At 38.9% G+C, this 17,208-nt stretch overlaps 5 protein-coding genes across 5 annotated transcripts; 4 read left to right on the top strand and 1 right to left on the bottom strand.

The window, feature by feature from the left end:
- Nucleotides 1-243: 243 nt before the first annotated feature.
- Nucleotides 244-1,454, top strand: PHYBLDRAFT_79788 (hypothetical protein; the record flags this gene model as incomplete). Its single annotated transcript, XM_018443506.1, has 4 exons — nt 244-525; nt 599-725; nt 876-1,102; nt 1,186-1,454. Exons 1-4 carry the CDS (start codon nt 474-476, stop codon nt 1,452-1,454), a joined length of 675 nt encoding a protein of 224 aa, XP_018285067.1. The 5' UTR covers nt 244-473.
- Nucleotides 1,455-6,182: 4,728 nt separating this feature from the next.
- PHYBLDRAFT_41478 (hypothetical protein) lies at nt 6,183-11,413 on the bottom strand (the record flags this gene model as incomplete). Its single annotated transcript, XM_018440161.1, has 4 exons — nt 6,183-8,477; nt 8,508-10,423; nt 10,583-10,685; nt 10,808-11,413. 4 exons carry the CDS (start codon nt 11,411-11,413, stop codon nt 6,345-6,347), a joined length of 4,758 nt encoding a protein of 1,585 aa, XP_018285066.1. The 3' UTR covers nt 6,183-6,344.
- Nucleotides 11,414-13,464: 2,051 nt separating this feature from the next.
- On the top strand, nt 13,465-14,743 carry PHYBLDRAFT_41473 (hypothetical protein; the record flags this gene model as incomplete). Its single annotated transcript, XM_018440160.1, has 4 exons — nt 13,465-13,579; nt 13,684-13,829; nt 14,005-14,386; nt 14,552-14,743. The coding sequence occupies 4 exons, from the start codon at nt 13,465-13,467 to the stop codon at nt 14,671-14,673; spliced, it is 765 nt and encodes a 254-aa protein (XP_018285065.1). The 3' UTR covers nt 14,674-14,743.
- Nucleotides 14,744-15,174: 431 nt separating this feature from the next.
- On the top strand, nt 15,175-15,517 carry PHYBLDRAFT_104010 (heat shock factor-type transcription factor; the record flags this gene model as incomplete). The annotated part of the gene is made up of 2 exons (XM_018427808.1): nt 15,175-15,396; nt 15,449-15,517. Coding segments are annotated over 2 exons (291 nt in total), but the record flags the coding sequence as incomplete, so codon positions are not given.
- A 1,014-nt stretch (nt 15,518-16,531) lies between these two features.
- SSK1_2 (SSK1 signal transduction response regulator) lies at nt 16,532-16,931 on the top strand (the record flags this gene model as incomplete). Its single annotated transcript, XM_018428652.1, has 2 exons — nt 16,532-16,732; nt 16,803-16,931. Coding segments are annotated over 2 exons (330 nt in total), but the record flags the coding sequence as incomplete, so codon positions are not given.
- Between the last annotated feature and the right edge of the window lie 277 nt (nt 16,932-17,208).

The following is a 17,208-nucleotide window of genomic DNA, read 5'->3' as shown; positions in this document are numbered from 1 at the left end:
ATGTGAATTATTAAAAAAAAAAACAAAATCTACAAAACAAGAATAAAATAAATAAATAATACATAGGCGTCACACATACTTTGTACACTATTTGTTACATTTGTACGTATATACTGCATACATTTATATACACATACACATACACATATATGTATTTACAATAATAAAATATATATATACTATTTTCTTTACCCCACACTCTTTTCTCTCTCTCTTTGAATTTATTTTATTACCATATATATACATATCCACAGCTACACACGTATATATATATATATATATATACTTCTTTTTACTAATTCTATCTTTCCTTCCTCTTCTTCTGCTTCTTCTTCTTATTTCTCCTTTCCCTTATTTCTTTTGTAATTGATACTTTATATTCAAATAAAAATAATACCCAACACAAAAGGAATCCAAAGCACATTACCCTTTTTTTTTACATTCATTCATTAATTTTTTTTTTTTTGATAATCATGAATCTTGAGTACGAATCAAAAGCTGATCCATGCGATAAACTCATTAATCGTAAATATCATTTATTTTGATTGGAGCCGTTTGGCAGACAGTAATACTTTTCTCTATCTATCTTTATCTCTAGGCGTCGTAAAGGATCTTTTTTCGTTTAGCAACACTCGACAGAAACGTATTCTTGACTACTACTACTTTCCTGAAGCAGACTTTGTTTCGCCTCTTTTAACTACTAGAGGTGTATTCAATATTCGACAGTATGTAAACGAATATATCACTATATAATCACCAGCAACTATCTCCCACTTTAATTTTCTATTTCTTCTCTTTAGTGTGTAGTATCTATAATATTATTTCATTTCATTTCATTTCATTTAAATTTAATTTATTATTTATTGTTATTATAGTGTTCTATTACTCTGGAAAACACTCAACAAGCGTGAACCGACCATCAAGAATGTTTGTTTTAATGGTCAGACCTGCGTTGTGTACTTGACCCAGCATCTTTCTCCCCGGCTTGTACCGTTTTTATCGCTAGATCTTCAGGTGATGGTCACCTTGTCCTTTAAAGAAACCGAGGTTGATAGTGGTTTATTGAAAATCGAGCGTCATGAGGAGAGTTGGACTGTAGAAGGCAAGTTTTTATTATATCTATTTTATATATTTATATACAAAATAATAATAATTATATTTTTCTTGTATTAACATGTTCTTTAGGCCTCTTTTCATCTGTCCCTCTTTTGTCATTCTGGTATGACCGTGTTCTACGAGTCATGATGGGCAAATTTATGAGTACAACCGGAGAGATTCTTTATCTAGCCACAGAAACTGCCCAAATAATGGCCCAACGAAGTCAAGAGATAGAAATGAGTGGCAGACAGCTTGCGAATGCCAATGCAACACAGCGATCCAAACTAAGGAAAGCCATGAGCCACTGTCAAATGGATTTTGGGTGTGAAAAGGAAGGTACAAAGTCGGAAGACTAGAGACAAATAAGAATTATATATATGTATATATATTCTTGCTTTACAAACATACACGCAAACACAAACACAAACACAAACACAAACGCATACACACACGCTCAACTATATGTACATGTATATTTTATATGTATACTTACATTTGTATACATATAAACACACCCAAACACGCACACACACACGCACACGCACACACACACGCACACGCACACACACACGCACACGCACACACACACACACACGCACACACACACGCACACGCACACACACACAGAGAGAGAAAGAGAAAGAGCTAGATAGCTAAATAGATAGAGACAGATAAAGAGGATCGACTTTGTAAGGAGATTTCATATACTCCTCCATTTATTTTCTTTATTACTCTCCTTACACATCTTTCTATATAAATCATATTATAAAAATAGATATAGATATAGATATAGATATAGATACCTACACCTACACCTACACCTATACCTATACCTATACCTATACTTATACCTATACTTATACCTACAATATACTATATATAAAATAAAGAGTGCTGGTGTCACTCTTTATAATACACACACACACACAAATATATATATATATATATATATATATATACTTGTATATGGGTTTGATTCAATTCAGTTGAAAGAACACGTGTTTTGTTTATCAAAAGAATAAATGCTCATGCTTGAAATAGAAAGGTATAGGGATCCTTAACAAATGACATGCCAATCACCTTAAATAGATCTTTTGGAAGGATGCACTGTCAGGCATAAGCATGTGTATTACCGTGCTTGCCGAATAAAGGCAGAAAATCCCTTTACATACATTTATACAATATTCCCGGAAATAGATTACTCAAATATATATATATATATATATATATATATTAAAGAAAAAATTATACATACGCATTCACAAAGGGACCCTAACCCAGGCTTGGTGCTCATATTCAGATTCAAATTTTGATCTTTATCAAATTGTTCACTTTTTTTTGAAAACTTACTAGCTTTTTTTAATAATAATAAATATAAATTTACAGGCCTACAATTTATTAAAGAGGTTCTTTGTTCAAGCATACTTATAGATTTAGAGTGGAGGAATAAAGGCAAAAAGATAAAATAATAACATTAAAAGAGAAGATCCTTTTAACAATTCATACTTTGTTGTAGCATGCTTAAGTAACTTCTTAGGGTCACAATTTCCTCTAATAGCATTTTTTCTTAATTATCCTGCTTCTTAAATCATAGACCAAGAAATATTGTTCAATTGCGGGGGTTTGAGCTCAGGAGAGTAGACCAGAAGGTAAATACATTTATATCACCAGAGTTGTGGATTAGGAGCATTATTCACAAGATAATCATCCTTTGAGAAATTTCATAAAAGTTAAAGTATAGTGATTTGTAACAGTACCTATTGTCTTCTTCCTAGCCTTTTTTCTTGTTTCTCTTTCACCTGTAACCTTTCTTTTATTGGAACTTCTCTTCACAAGGCAGTCAAACTTTAATATTGACTGTGGCTACTGATCAAAAATTGCTCCTAGGATTGTCGTTGTTTTAGCTCTTGTATTCTCTTGTCTTGTCTTGTGTAGCAACAGCTCTGGCTCCTTTAACAGACCAAATTCATCGACAAAAATCCAATTGATTTGGAAGTCCACATCGATTTCCATAGGCCTGACAGCCCCCCCTCCCCCCTTCAGTCATACATTGCAGAACTTTTCTTTTTATTTTCCGAGTTTCTGTCCTTGAGCTCAAAGCCTGCCTTTCTTAAATGAAAAAAAGGATACTCATTTTGACACAAAGTTATGCACAGCAAGTCTTGGTAAAATTTTCAGTCCTTAAAACTCTGTAATAACTATTCTCAAAACTACTTCATCCAAGGCTGTCATAAAGTTCACTGTCGTACACGTTTTTCAAGAGCTCTTTGTGTTCAACCAAAATAATAATTTTTTGGGGCTGCCAAACACCCCCTTTTTCTTTCTTTTCATTTTGATCTTTCTTAATTTCTTCTTGACCCTCCTTCTATACCAATAGTACGAGTTACATTTCTTGATGCTTTACTCTTTCGTTGCCAAAAGTATACAGAAAATGTTATCATGTTGCATTGAAGAGAATGGTAATTGAGAGGTTGCAGAATGTTTGAATAAAGCTTAATTATGTCGCGCCTGGTTTTTTACTACTTGGAAATGTTTTATCTGTAACCTCTGGATAATTCAACCAAAGTCTGGAAGTGAAAAAGTAATATACGCACCACAATTGAATGTGATGCAAATCCCATAATTTTAAACAGTTATCATAACTGTTAATGAATCTGTGCAGGGAGGCTCACTCACATCCCAGAAACATAGCAGACATATACACACATACACACACCAAGTACTCGTATACAGTTTTCATCGCTTCAATGACAGCCAACCAGCCATTAAACAGCGAATATCTTTTTTTAAAATAATAATAATAATAGTAATAACCAGGGAATCAAACATCTAAATATAACCAAGCAAATGTCTTTCTTTCTTAAATAAATAAAAACAATTTCAGAGTACCAATTGTTTTATTTTCATATTATTATATCCCAAACAGAGCTTTGTTTGCTCATCTTTGAAGAGTACTCCCCCAGTACGTTCTACTCTGATCTTATCTGAAGCATAAAACTCACGTTATAGCTAACCAAGTTTAATCACATCGTTATCAAATATGAGTAGCTAATTTACAATATAAATAAATAAATCATGAAATATATGATAGCTATTTCTCTTTAATTATAAAAAAAAGACATCCTACAATTGTAGTACGTATATTAATTTGGTATACACCTGAGAAATAATACCGTATGCCCGTAGTAATAAAATAGAATCCGTGAGATGTAAGATGCATTTGTATAATAAGCATAGTAAGGCAAGCGTTTTGAAATTTGCAATCTATCTATTGTTACAATTTAACGCATCCATTCATGTTATATTGGTGCTTGGAAATCAGCCTGACAAATTCAGTACTTTATTGAAGAATTTTATTATTGTTGTTTTTGATTTATTGCACCCATAATTGTATAGATCTATTAATTGAAGCCCAGTATATGCATGTACAGACATATAAATAAATTTAGAATAAAGATAGATCGGCAGAAACCATGGCAACAACCACATACTTATTTACAAGCGCACCTTTATTTTTTCTGGCTTCCACACATCTAATCAAAGTTTTTTTTTTGGGGTTATTTAAAGCAGCTTTTTTAGCAATATATTTAACTTTGATCTTTAAAAGTATACAAAGATATATATACAGTCGTTCCAATGCCAAAGGGCTATTTTCATTTTCTCAAAAGTCGGTTTTTTATAGGAAATAAGATGACTATTCGTTTTTATTATGAAGATGGTCAAGGTAGAATGATTGATGAGCAAGGAAATATGCCATGCACTAGTTTGAGGAAGCCGCCCCTTTCCATTTAAAAACTTTAACTCGTATAAGAGAGTACTGCGAAAAGCAAGAAGGTGAACAGTTATCGTTTGAAGAGGGCCTAATAAATCTTAATAATAATATTTTAATAAACTTAATTGTAATTTATTAATATTCAATATGTTAATTTCTTCTACTTGAAAGACTTTGAAATACAGAGCTAAACCCCACACATTTTTGATAACAATAAAGATAATGATAATAAACGCTGACGGGTTGTGCTATCCAGAAGCCAAATTACAAAAAAAAAACAAAAACAAAAACAAAAACAAAAACAAAAAGCCGTCTTTTGTTGTTTTTGTACCTTTGCGGCCATAAATGACAGCAACAACAACAAGAGTTGTGTACCAAATCAATAAGGTTTCCCCCACACTTTTATATATATATCTATCTATTTCAATATTATTTTTCGGCTCGGACCTGAGCAGCCTGTCCGTAGGATAAGAACAAAGGTAACCAACAATCTTAATCAACTTTGAAAAACCCACAAGAAACTCTCTACTACTTCCCACTCTATCAAATTTACAAAAAAAAATTACGTTTTCTTTAATTTTCTAATTTAGCTGGTCAACTACATATGCATCGTTCTTAAAACTCTTAATACTACCCTTTTGCTCCAATATTACAAAGCTTTCAATAAACTACAAAAAATATAGACTTTCACATAATAAAACACAGCCAATTCACCAGAATTATAACCTTCTTTTGACCATACCTCATTTGCTTTCCTTTTTCATAGCCTTTTCTTACAACTCAATCAGTCATGTCACCAAGAGATTAAAACCAAAAAAAAAAGTCTGCCATGTAGACAAAAGGTATCACAATTCGAATGTGGTAGTTTTGTTTTATATCTTGGTTATATAATTCTAATTCCCACCCTTACGCGGGGAGGTACCAAGTTTCTGTACGCGTACGTTTGACGCTACCATCATTCTTGCCACCTCCCTCACAGCCAGAACACGGTGTTGTGCTGAAAGGCTATCATCATCACTATCATTATTATTAACTTTACGAAATAAATATATATCTTAATATTGTTACAGCATAAGAAAAGATTGTCTTTGTTTTGCCTATTTGTTAATTCATTGTACATGTAACCCTCTAATGGCTATCATATTATCCAAGAGTAAAGAAATAAATAATCAAACACGTACGGCACAAGTATATATATATTCCATACTTTATATTCATTTAATTACACGAAAAACGATATTTTTGCTTATAAAATCGCTAATATCGTATATTTGATTGCAATTAATTTCAAAGGATAATCAGTAAATAGTTTACTTTTACAAGTAATGATGTATATCAAGATTGTGTTTATTTATTTATTTATATATGCTTTTGTTGTTGATGTGAATACACACATAGGGAGATAAATATAGATAGACGGGGAATTCTAAATGATAAGCCATATATATATATATATATATACATGTGTACTTCTTTACAACTCGTACTTCTTCATTACTTCTGCTTCAATTGTTTCAACCGGAGCACGCTTTCCAGTCCAAATCTCAAACTGAGCAATGCCCTGTGAAATAAGAACCTCAATACCCTCAACACATGACCATCCCTTGCGCTCGGCTTGCAACAAAAGCTTAGTACGTCTGGGCTTGTAGGCCATGTCACAGATGATACCGCGGATACCACCATAAACCTTCTCGGGCAGCAAGATACCACTGTCGGCTGGCACAGTAGACACAATCACACCAGGCTCCATTGGGCTTTCGAGTGATTCTACAACCGTGACCTCAAACATGCCCTCAAACACTTTCTTGAGCTCATAGGCCTTGCTTATTGTGCGGTTCCACAGGTAAATCTTCTTAATACCCATCTTATGAAGAGCGTACAGACCAGCCCGGGCAGTTCCACCACTTCCAATCACAAGACCCTCGGCGGGAGGGTTTGAAGCATCAAGCATCAGTGGCTGAACACGGCGCTGGATACCCAAAAAGTCAGTATTTTCACCAATCAGTCTACGGACCTTTTGTCCATTGACGGTTGCGTATCGAACATAGACTGTGTTGACGGCACCAATAACCTTTGCGTTTTCAGTAACCTCATCAAGGTACTTCATGACTGCAACCTTGTGAGGAATAGTAACTGAAGCACCCCCAAAGCTGGGATCATTCAATGCGTGTTCAGCATACTCCAACATATGGCACTCAAGGAGACCATAGTTGTGAGGAAGACCGAGTGCATTGAAGCCAGTGTTGTGGAGTGTGGGGGACATGGAGTGTTGGATAGGAGTGCCGATAAGCCAAAAGTGTTGAGTGGGCAAAAGGCCCAAGAGGTGGCGAGCCTTGTTGATCTCAGCAAGCGAAAGCTGTCCGGGAGCAGCCTTATGGGGAAGGGCAGGGTGGGTAATGGGTGTGAGGCAGTTGTTGATGACACGCGAGAGCTGACCGGCACCAGCCATATTGATGGCAATCATAGGTTTTTCCGTTTTGGTGGCACGGAAATTTTCGAGCTTGATGTTGTCTTCGAGGCTTTCTGCGACACCGACCAACTTTACAATATCACCATACTGGAAGGCAAGTTCGTACTTTGCTTCGAGTTCCTTGCTATCCCAAGGTGTCAGGCGGTGGATGTCGTGCCACGAGGCAAGCGACAGACTGTATCCTTGTGTGCTCAAAAGTGAAGAAATGGCAGTTGTGGACCAGCAAATCTCAATATCAATGTACTCGCAGCCCCATCTTTGACCCCACTGCAGCAATTCAAACATTCCGCTTTCGTCCTTGTCCGAAAAGGCTCCTGCCTGGCCCTTGCTGCGGACAGTAAAGATAACTGGCAGATTGACGTGGCGACGGAGAATGGCGACCTGTTCTCCAACGTACTCAATAAAGGTTTTTTCATCTTCTTCGGGTTGTTGTAAAAGGTCGATACGGATTTCTACAGCATCAGAACCCTCGCAGACCTGAACTAGTCTGTCTGCATAAGACCGAAGATCCTTCATAGTCAGAGAAACAAAGGTGGTGGGAATACCGATGCGGGTTGGGGAAAGGTCGACCTGGTTAGTGTCCTTGCCGAGGATAAAGAACAAGAAACGCTGGAAATCCTTCTTAATAGCCTGCCACTCAGTAGGGGAGACCCAACCATCATCCACAAGAGAGTCTGCATATGCTACAAACTCATAGTTGCACACCTGACGGTACCAGGGGCGACGACGGCGCCAGACGCTCATCATGTCTTCACCAAACATGGGCCGAGTGGTGTCACGGTTAAGGTAGCGGACGATCTGGTCAAGATCACGCACAAGGTGGAGCACCTTACCGCCCTGACGGGTATGTTCCTTGAGAATATCGCGCGACTCCTGGGTCTCAATGATACCGCCACCACATGAAATAACATAGTTGCGTGCGTATTTAGAGTCTTTGGCCAAAAGGTTCTTGATAGCCTGAGATTCCTTGATACGGAACTGTTCCCATCCCCATGTGTTGATAAAATCGAAAACGGTAGTCTTTTCAACGACCTCAAAGTATTGATCGACATCAACAAAATCAAAGCCAAGGGTCTCGGCAGCATACTGACCAAGGGTGGTCTTTCCTGCACCACGCATACCGATAATTACGATAGACTTGCCGTGATCCATTGTAGAGGCCTTTACCTTCTTAACTCTGCCATAGGAAGAACTAGGCTTCTGGTCTTGGAGCTTAAGACCCTGATCGACACCATTCAGACGGACGCCCAGGCGATGTTCAAGATCGTCCCACCAGGTTGGCCAGGTCTTTTCGACACACTTCTTTTCCTGGATGATTGTTCCGCTGGGAACAACACTAGCCAAGACCGAGAAGCTCATAGCAATACGATGGTCATCGTAACAGTGGACGCCTTCCTTGGGTGCTCTGAGATCCTTGATAGGCTTACCATGGATCTGGATACCGTCAGGGAGTTCAGAGGCAGTGACACCAAACTTGGTAAGCTCGTGGACCATGGCCGCAATACGGTTGCACTCCTTAACACGCTGATTGGCAATACCAGTGATACGTGTGATATTCTCTCCCTTGGGGTTTGAGGTCACAGCGGCCAATACAGAGGCGGTCAAGAAAGCGTCGGTCATTGTTTCCATGTCGACAGAAGCGAGGGGGCGCAGCTGGCCAAGAGGGGGGCCAGTGACTGTAGTGGCAGTTTCGGTTTGGACGACGGTGCATCCCATGGGGCGGAGGACATTAATGGCAAAGGTAGCATCACCTTGCAGAGACTTGGATCCAATACTGGTAACAGTGCATGTAGTGCCAGTGATGGCAGCTATAGCGAGAGGATATGTAGCGGAACTAGCATCCGATTCGACGAGATAGTGATCAGGGTTCTTGTAAACAGACTTTTGGATGCGATATGTGTTATTGGGAAGGCGTTTAACAACGGCACCGAAAGATTCCATCATTGCAATGGTCATATCAATATAAGGTTGGGAAATAACTTGTCCGCCAGTGAGAACCAATTCAACTTCATTTTGAGCATATGGAGCACAGATGAGGATAGATGATACATATTGAGATGAGATTGAAGCAGCTAATTCGATGCGACCACCCTTGAAACCACCATTGGGTGTGACTGCGATAGGCAAGAAACCTTCCTTCTCGACCGAAGTAAGCTTGGCACCGTTAGCCTTGAGGGCAGTAAGAAGAGGTGCAATAGGTCTTTGCTTCATGCGGGCATTTCCGGTCAGAACTGCCTGGGTATGTTTGGGGTCATCGACAGTTTTGATGAGAGTGAGAACTGTGGCAAGGAAGCGCGAGGCTGTTCCAGCATTTCCAACAAAGAGTTCCTTTTCAGGCACCCGTAATTGTCCACCTTTACCATAGACCACCAAACACTCGCCATTGTCTTCCCATTCAAAGTCGGCAGCACCGAGGCTCTTGAGAGCAGCCAACATGTATTGAGTGTCATCCGAGTGCAGAAGATTCTTGACGCGGACAGTTCCGGAACCCAATGCGGCCATCAAGAGGGCACGGTTGGAGATAGACTTTGATCCTGGGGTTGTGAGGCTAACCTGTTTCTTGGGTCCAGTAGCAGATTCGGTGACTGGCAAAACGAGTTGCTCGGGTGCCAAAACCTTGTGGATAGCAGAATCAGGTACAATCGAAGCACGTTGTTCAAGGGTCTTTCCGATAGCAGACAGTAGAACAATACGCTTCTTGTCACCCTGATTCTTCTTGTCGACCTTCATGACTTCCATGATATCATCCACATGGCAATAGAGATTACCGATTCTGTCCTTCACCTTCTTCTCATCCAGACTGATGGGAAGACCGTATGATGACAAACAGCGGGCCAATCTTCCAACAGCTACCTGGTTGAGGTGACCAAGGTTACGTGCTAGCTCTGCTTCCTTTATGACACCAATTGACACGCACTCTCCGTGGAGCATCATAGGCGACACCAAGGCCTCGATACCGTGGCCAATAGAGTGGCCAAAGTTCAACAGACCACGCAAACCACCTTCACGCTCATCGTTTGTGACCACATGTGCTTTTACTCTTGCTGAAGCCAGAATGACATCCAATAAAAGGCCCTGAGCTTCTGTTCTTGTGTCCAAAGTGGCACCTACAAATAGCATAAGATATCATTTAATGTATTTATATAAATTTATTTACACATTTATTATATACAAGTAGAAATTGACAATAAATTTGGGTTTAACCAATTATTGGCCTTTTTCTTAATTCTTTATCTTCTTACCTTGGAAAGGAATGCCAGTGTTACCGTTGAGAACAGCCTCTCTGACAGCCTCAACACCATTCTCAAGCTTCACAAAATCAGGTTCACTCCAAATGGCTGCAGTCTATAAAATATATATTTATATATAACATGCGTGAACAATCCACTTTATATTTAATATCACATAAAAGAGAGAGAGAGAGAAAAGGTATTTTGTAACATCTCACAGCTTTTTTTATTTATTACCTTTACAACTTCGGCCATACCGTTTGAGAATTCGCGTTCTGGCAAGGTCTGGAGGAAGGCGAGATCCATAAAGATTCGCTTGGGTTGCCAGAAAGCGCCAATCAAGTTCTTTCCGGCTGGAGTATCGATTGCAGTTTTTCCACCAATCGAAGAGTCGACCATTGCCAAAAGTGTGGTGGGAATTTGAACAAAGGCAGCACCACGCATGAAAGTTGCGGCAACAAATCCAATAAGGTCACCAATAACACCTCCACCCATGGCCAAGAAACAGGTATCGCGGGTAACATGGTTTGAGAGCAGCCAGTCTTCGATTTCGGCCTTTACCTTGCGAGACTTTGTGAGTTCTCCGGGAGGAAGGATGCGTGTGAAGAGACGTGGTGGTTGAGGAAGTTTAGCGAGGGCGGCTTCGAAAGCAGCGACATAACGGTCGAGGTATAGAGGGGCGAGGTTGGTGTCTGTGATGAGAACGTAGTTTGAGGCTGTGATATTGGCCAAGACGTCGCGTACGATGTATTCTGTGAGGTGGAAACCGAGTATAATAGACTCTGATCCGAGAATAGAGACCTTGGAGACGTTTGGCTCCAACGGTGCCCTGCTAGTACTCATATTTTGTGGAATTTGTGTATAAAGAAGTGGATAGGAAAATAAATCAAAGCCCGGCTTTTGATAATAGCAAAAGTGGATTCAGAGTGAGTCAAAAAGAAAAGGCGTCACGTATAGGGGATTCTGTAATTACATTAGAGTTCAGCCCACCAATAGTGTAGTTGTATTATCGAGTTAAGATCCGTTAATTGTATTGGCCTTGAGCTTATCTGTATTGAATCTCAAAAAAAAACCCAAAAAAAACTGGATTTACCATGTGCAGATTTTTTGTCGATTCCTAGAAACAGTTTCTCTCTATATTTTACTTACTATTTTTTTTTATTTATATATTGACGTGATATCAGGTGAAGAAGAGGATAATGAAGACAAAAAGTTTCAATTGCATTTCGGCCCGGGATAAATTAGCTAATTAATGAGATACATCTTTTGTAAAAGTTTGATACATATATGAATGTGGGTGTGGGTGTGGGTGTGTTTTTTATTATTTAAAAAAAATCCATGCAAATCTTTGGTTTCAGTTGGATCCAAAGTTATTATTATTTTAGTATTCAGTCTAACATAAACAACAGACCTATCAATAATTAGCTAATAGCTACATTTTCCTGTGGTGTATAGTCAGTAGAAATCATTAATTACTCATTATTATTATTATTATTATTATTATTATTATTATTATTGTCTTATTAAGACAAGTGAGATCAACTCTTCAATATATAAAAATAGATAGATATGTATTGTATTGTAAACCCCCCTCCTACTTTCCTCCCCTTATTTCTTATTTGGTTCTTTGCAGAAAGTATCTATACCGTATCACCATTGTATTGTATTTAATAGTCTTTGATTACATTTACTACATCGATTATAAGTATTCAAGACATAAGAACTGCTTAGTTTTGTGTTCAGTAAAGTGTTTATAATTATGTAAATACGTCCTATCCGCGTAACCAGTACATATATACATTTTATGCTTATTGGTATCGTTAAGCAATCGGAACGTCTTTTACTGCTGTGTATCTAGGCAACAATCAAATGCATAAAATGCATAAAATACATAAGTAATATTATTATTAAAAAATAAAATAAAAAAGAGGAGCTTCCAGCCAATAATTTAAAGTCGTATTTTTACTTTCATTCAAGGAGGTCTGCTATATTATTTATCAAAGGGATGAAATAAGAAGGAATAAATAAAGATGTGCCATTAAATGTGTGAACAGCCAAAAGATTGGATAGAAGATCATATTCACGAATAATCAATAGAGAAATTGAAGCATCTTTGCAAAAAAAGCAATATAGACAATCAATTCATTTTCTTGCATCTTATTCCATATAAAAAGGAACGTCAACAACACCGTTTGTTTCGATATCAAAAAACAACATCATCCTCATCTTACATACTTATAAACCAACCAACCAGCCTTTTTCTAATCATCATGAAGTCTACTCTTTTCATCGCCATCTTTGCTGCCGTTGCCATGGTTTCTTCGGCTGTTCCTACCTATGGAAACAACCAGAACATTGAAGTCAAGCAAAATACCGAGCAGAAAAATGATAACGGCGTCCTTAACAACCTCCTCAAGGGTGGTATCTTAAAGGAGGGTATTCTCAATAACAACGGCAAGATTGTTCACAACTAAGCTTAAAGCGGCTCAGTAACAGCTCACGCCTAGTATACTTGGAAGCTTTCACTCGCTTATTCGTTTATTCATTTGCTAAAATACTAGTTGTATCGATCCCCTTATTTTATTTTATTGTTCCTTGCGGCTCTATTAGTATCTTTCCCTTTATTGCCTAAACAGACCAACCAAAAAATAAATAAAATAAAATAAAGGCTTATATTTTGACATATGAATGAACAATAAATACCCAGTATTTTATCAATATATAAATATATATAAATGAATCAATAAAAACTAAGACTGAGTAAGACTCTTAATGGTAGCTGTCAGAAATGGTTGAAAGTGAACTTCATCTTCAAACAAGTCACAAGTGACGTTGTCTTGTAGAAGAGCACACTTCTGTGCCCAAAACGAAAAAGCGATCTCAGTTTCATCACGATGGCACACCAGCAGATCGAACGTAACCAGGAAGCTACGGTATACGTAGGAAATCTCGATGAACGATGCAGCGATTCCCTTGTGTGGGAATTGATGCTCCAGGCAGGACCTGTTGGTAAGACTCCATTTCTTTTTTTCTTTCTCGTTCTCTTTTTACATATTGTAGATAAATAGACCACAAAGGACTCGATAAAGCATAATTGTACTAAAATCATGCAGTGAATGTCCATTTACCAAAGGACCGAGTAACACAATCGCATCAGGGCTATGGTTTTTGCGAGTTTCTTACAGAAGAGGATGCCGACTATGCAATTAAGATTATGAATCAGATCAGACTTTACGGCAAACCTATTCGCGTTAACAAGGTAAAGTAACAAAGAATCGTAGAGTACAAACAAAATGAAACAAAAAAAACATAAAACGATAACTCTAATATCCTTATAACACAACCATAATCATAATATTGATAACAACAAAACAACAATGATAAAAATATTATTATTATTATTAATAATGATTATAACAACAACAATAATATAGGCAACCTCAGACAAGAAGAATCTGGATGTTGGCGCAACTCTATTCATTGGTAACCTGGATCCGGATATTGATGAGAAGCTTCTTTATGACACATTTAGTGCATTTGGTATAATTGTACAAACACCCAAAATTGCGCGCGACCCAGAGACCGGAAATTTCAAGGGGTTTGGTTTTGTCAGTTTCGACAACTTCGAGTCTGCCGATGCGGCAATCGATGCGATGGACAACCAATATTTGATGAACAAGCAGGTTTCTGTTTCATATGCATTCAAGAAGGATGGTCGCGGAGAACGTCATGGATCAGCAGCCGAACGTCTTTTAGCAGCCGAGGGTCGCAAGAATGTTCAGCTTCCAAACCGATTATTTGCCAACGGAACGGCTGGTGTTCCTGGTGCACCACCACAACTTCTTCAGCAACAACACCAGCAACAACACCAACAACAACACCAGCACCAGCTCCAGCACCAGCTCCAACACCAACACCAACACCAACACCAACAAATGCAGCCGATGCAACAAATGCAGCAGCAACCAGGGTTTGCACCAGGCCAACCAATGATGGCCTATCCACAAACACCTGGTTTTAGGCCCCCTCCACCCCCTCCCATGCCAGCCTATGGACGACCACCGGCAATGGGCTATCCCGGGCAGCCGCAGTTTGGCTGGTAGCTTAGTTAGTTTCGGTTGTTAGTTGGGCGAGACGTGTGACTGGTGCATTTATAAAAAGCTAACTCTGCCCAAAAAAATACCGTCTTTCTCTTTTCCAACTTCATCCCCCTAATCACCCACACTTTATTTTTTATTTTTATTTTTATTTTTATTTTTATTTTTCTTCTTCTTCTTTTATTTTTCTTTCTGTTTTGTGTGTGTGTGCCTGTGCCTGTGCCTGTGTTATTCTGCTTACAATTCAACTCAACAAAAAAAAAACAAAAAACAAAAAAAAAACAAAAAACCTCTCCCCTTCATGGAACGACCCACCATCAAGGGATACCCCTCACCACCATCGACAATCACCCGAAAAGACATTATGAATCCCACACCCCGAAAAACACCAGTGAAACCTACTGGGAAAACAGCCGATGGCGCAGGCTCTGTGCCTGAGTTCATCCAGAAACTGTTTCGGTAATACATTCGTAGTCTTCTTTATCCCATCTCATGTAAACATTTATTAGAATGCTAGAAAATAAAGCTTTCCGAAACACCTTTTGTTGGGGTCCCAACGGCAAGACATTTATTGTCAAGGATACAAACGAATTCTCAAAGACAATTCTCCCAAAACATTTTAAGCATTGTAATTTCGCTAGTTTTGTTCGTCAACTAAATAAATACGACTTTCACAAGGTCCGTAATGCCGAGGATGCCCCAAAATCCTATGGAGACCAGGCAAGTAAAGTACTGCTATTTTACTGGACCTTATTTTAACAAAAAAAAGTTACCCTAAAAGGCGTGGGAGTTTGTCCACCCAAAGTTCATTAGAGACCGTAAAGATCTATTGGAGGAAATTCGACGAAAGACACCTGGAAAGCAGAAGAAGGACGAAACTAACAACGAGTCAGACACCAACTCTACTCGTACTTTGGTACCTGAACAACAACAAATACAGCAACAACAAATACAACAGCAGCAACAACAGCAACAGCAACAGCAGCAGCAACAGCAGCAACAGCAGCAGCAGCAACAGCAGCAACCGCATCAAACAAAAAACCAACAACAGCAGCAACCACATCAACAAAATCAAACGCAAACCCAACAACAGTCTCAGTCTCAACAGCAAACTCAGCCCCAGCAACAATCACCCAACTCTGCTGTAGCAGACTCTATCAAAGACGTCCGACACATTGTTGCAGGACTACAGTCGCAAATCGAACAGTTGCAGCAATCACGCGCTGAATTGGAAAAGACGTTTGAGAAACGAATTCGACTTGACGGAACAGTTTTAAATGAACTATTGATGTTTAACAAAAACATGGTAGCCAAAGATAACCTCATAAAAGACTTCCTCCAACAATCGGCCCAACGAGAAAAAGGTAAAGTTTTGTACGCCTTATCTATGACACACAAGCACTGACCAGTTTTTTTTCTGTGTTTATATATCTAAATAGAGACAAATCCTTTGCGTGTAAATTCGAGGGACAGTACACATTCTTTGTTAACTTGCTATTCGGAGGCTGCACGAGTAAACGCAGAACAAATGCAACGTATTACTCAACAATTGCAGGCTTCACAACACTATACGTGGATAGATGAACCCGATAAAAAACCAGTTAAACGCGAATGTTACCCGGACGACACCCCACAATCACTTAACAATACCACCCAACCAGATATGACCACTTCTACAAACGCCCCTTCAAGTACTAGCACCAGTCCACCTCCCATATGCTCAGCCACGGCAGCGGTTTCAATGAATGCAGGGAGTTTGGTCGGATCGCCACTCAAAACAGCCGAAGGAGTGGCCTTTGTTACCTTGGGAAGAGTGTCACCCCATGTTGCCATTCGTGACAACAAACCTGGCATTGAACTCACTATGCCAACCATTGACAATACTAAAAAAGCAACATTTAGCTGGACTGTTCCACCGCGTGTACTTTTAGTCGACGATGACTCTGTCTATCGTGACCTCAGTGGAAAATTATTGCAAGTAATTGGATGCACTATAGACCTTGCTAAAGATGGCGTAGAGGCTATCGGAAAGATGGGAGCAGAGAAATATGACCTTATTCTTATGGTAATATTATGCAGTGGATTTGAATCCTACAGAATTCTTATTATACAATTATATATATGTACGTTTTTAGGATATTATGATGCCTAATCTCGATGGTATCTCGGCCACTCGCAATATTCGCCAATACGACGCCTTGACGCCAATTATCTCAATGACATCCAATTTTACAGATAATGATATTATGCAATATATTGGCAGTGGAATGACAGATATATTGCCCAAACCATTTTCGAAACGAACACTTTACAACATGCTTGAGAAGTATTGCGCTCATTTGAGAGCTATTCAACGTGGTCAGGGCAGTGCAGACCAAATATCAGCTGTCCAGCGCGGACTGGGTAACCTCGGCCTTCCTCTCCAATGCCTTACCCCTAATGCAATGCAACTAGAACCCGCAAATAACACTACATCCACAACTTCAAACAGCAGCAGCAGCAGCAGCAGCAGCAGCAGCAACAACAACAATGGACAATACA

The sequence above is a fragment of the Phycomyces blakesleeanus genome, assembly GCF_001638985.1.
Source record: "Phycomyces blakesleeanus NRRL 1555(-) unplaced genomic scaffold PHYBLscaffold_32, whole genome shotgun sequence".
Classification (NCBI taxonomy): Eukaryota; Fungi; Mucoromycota; class Mucoromycetes; order Mucorales; family Phycomycetaceae; genus Phycomyces; species Phycomyces blakesleeanus.
Note: the sequence above shows the minus strand (reverse complement) of the source record. Positions and strands in the feature narration are given on the sequence as shown.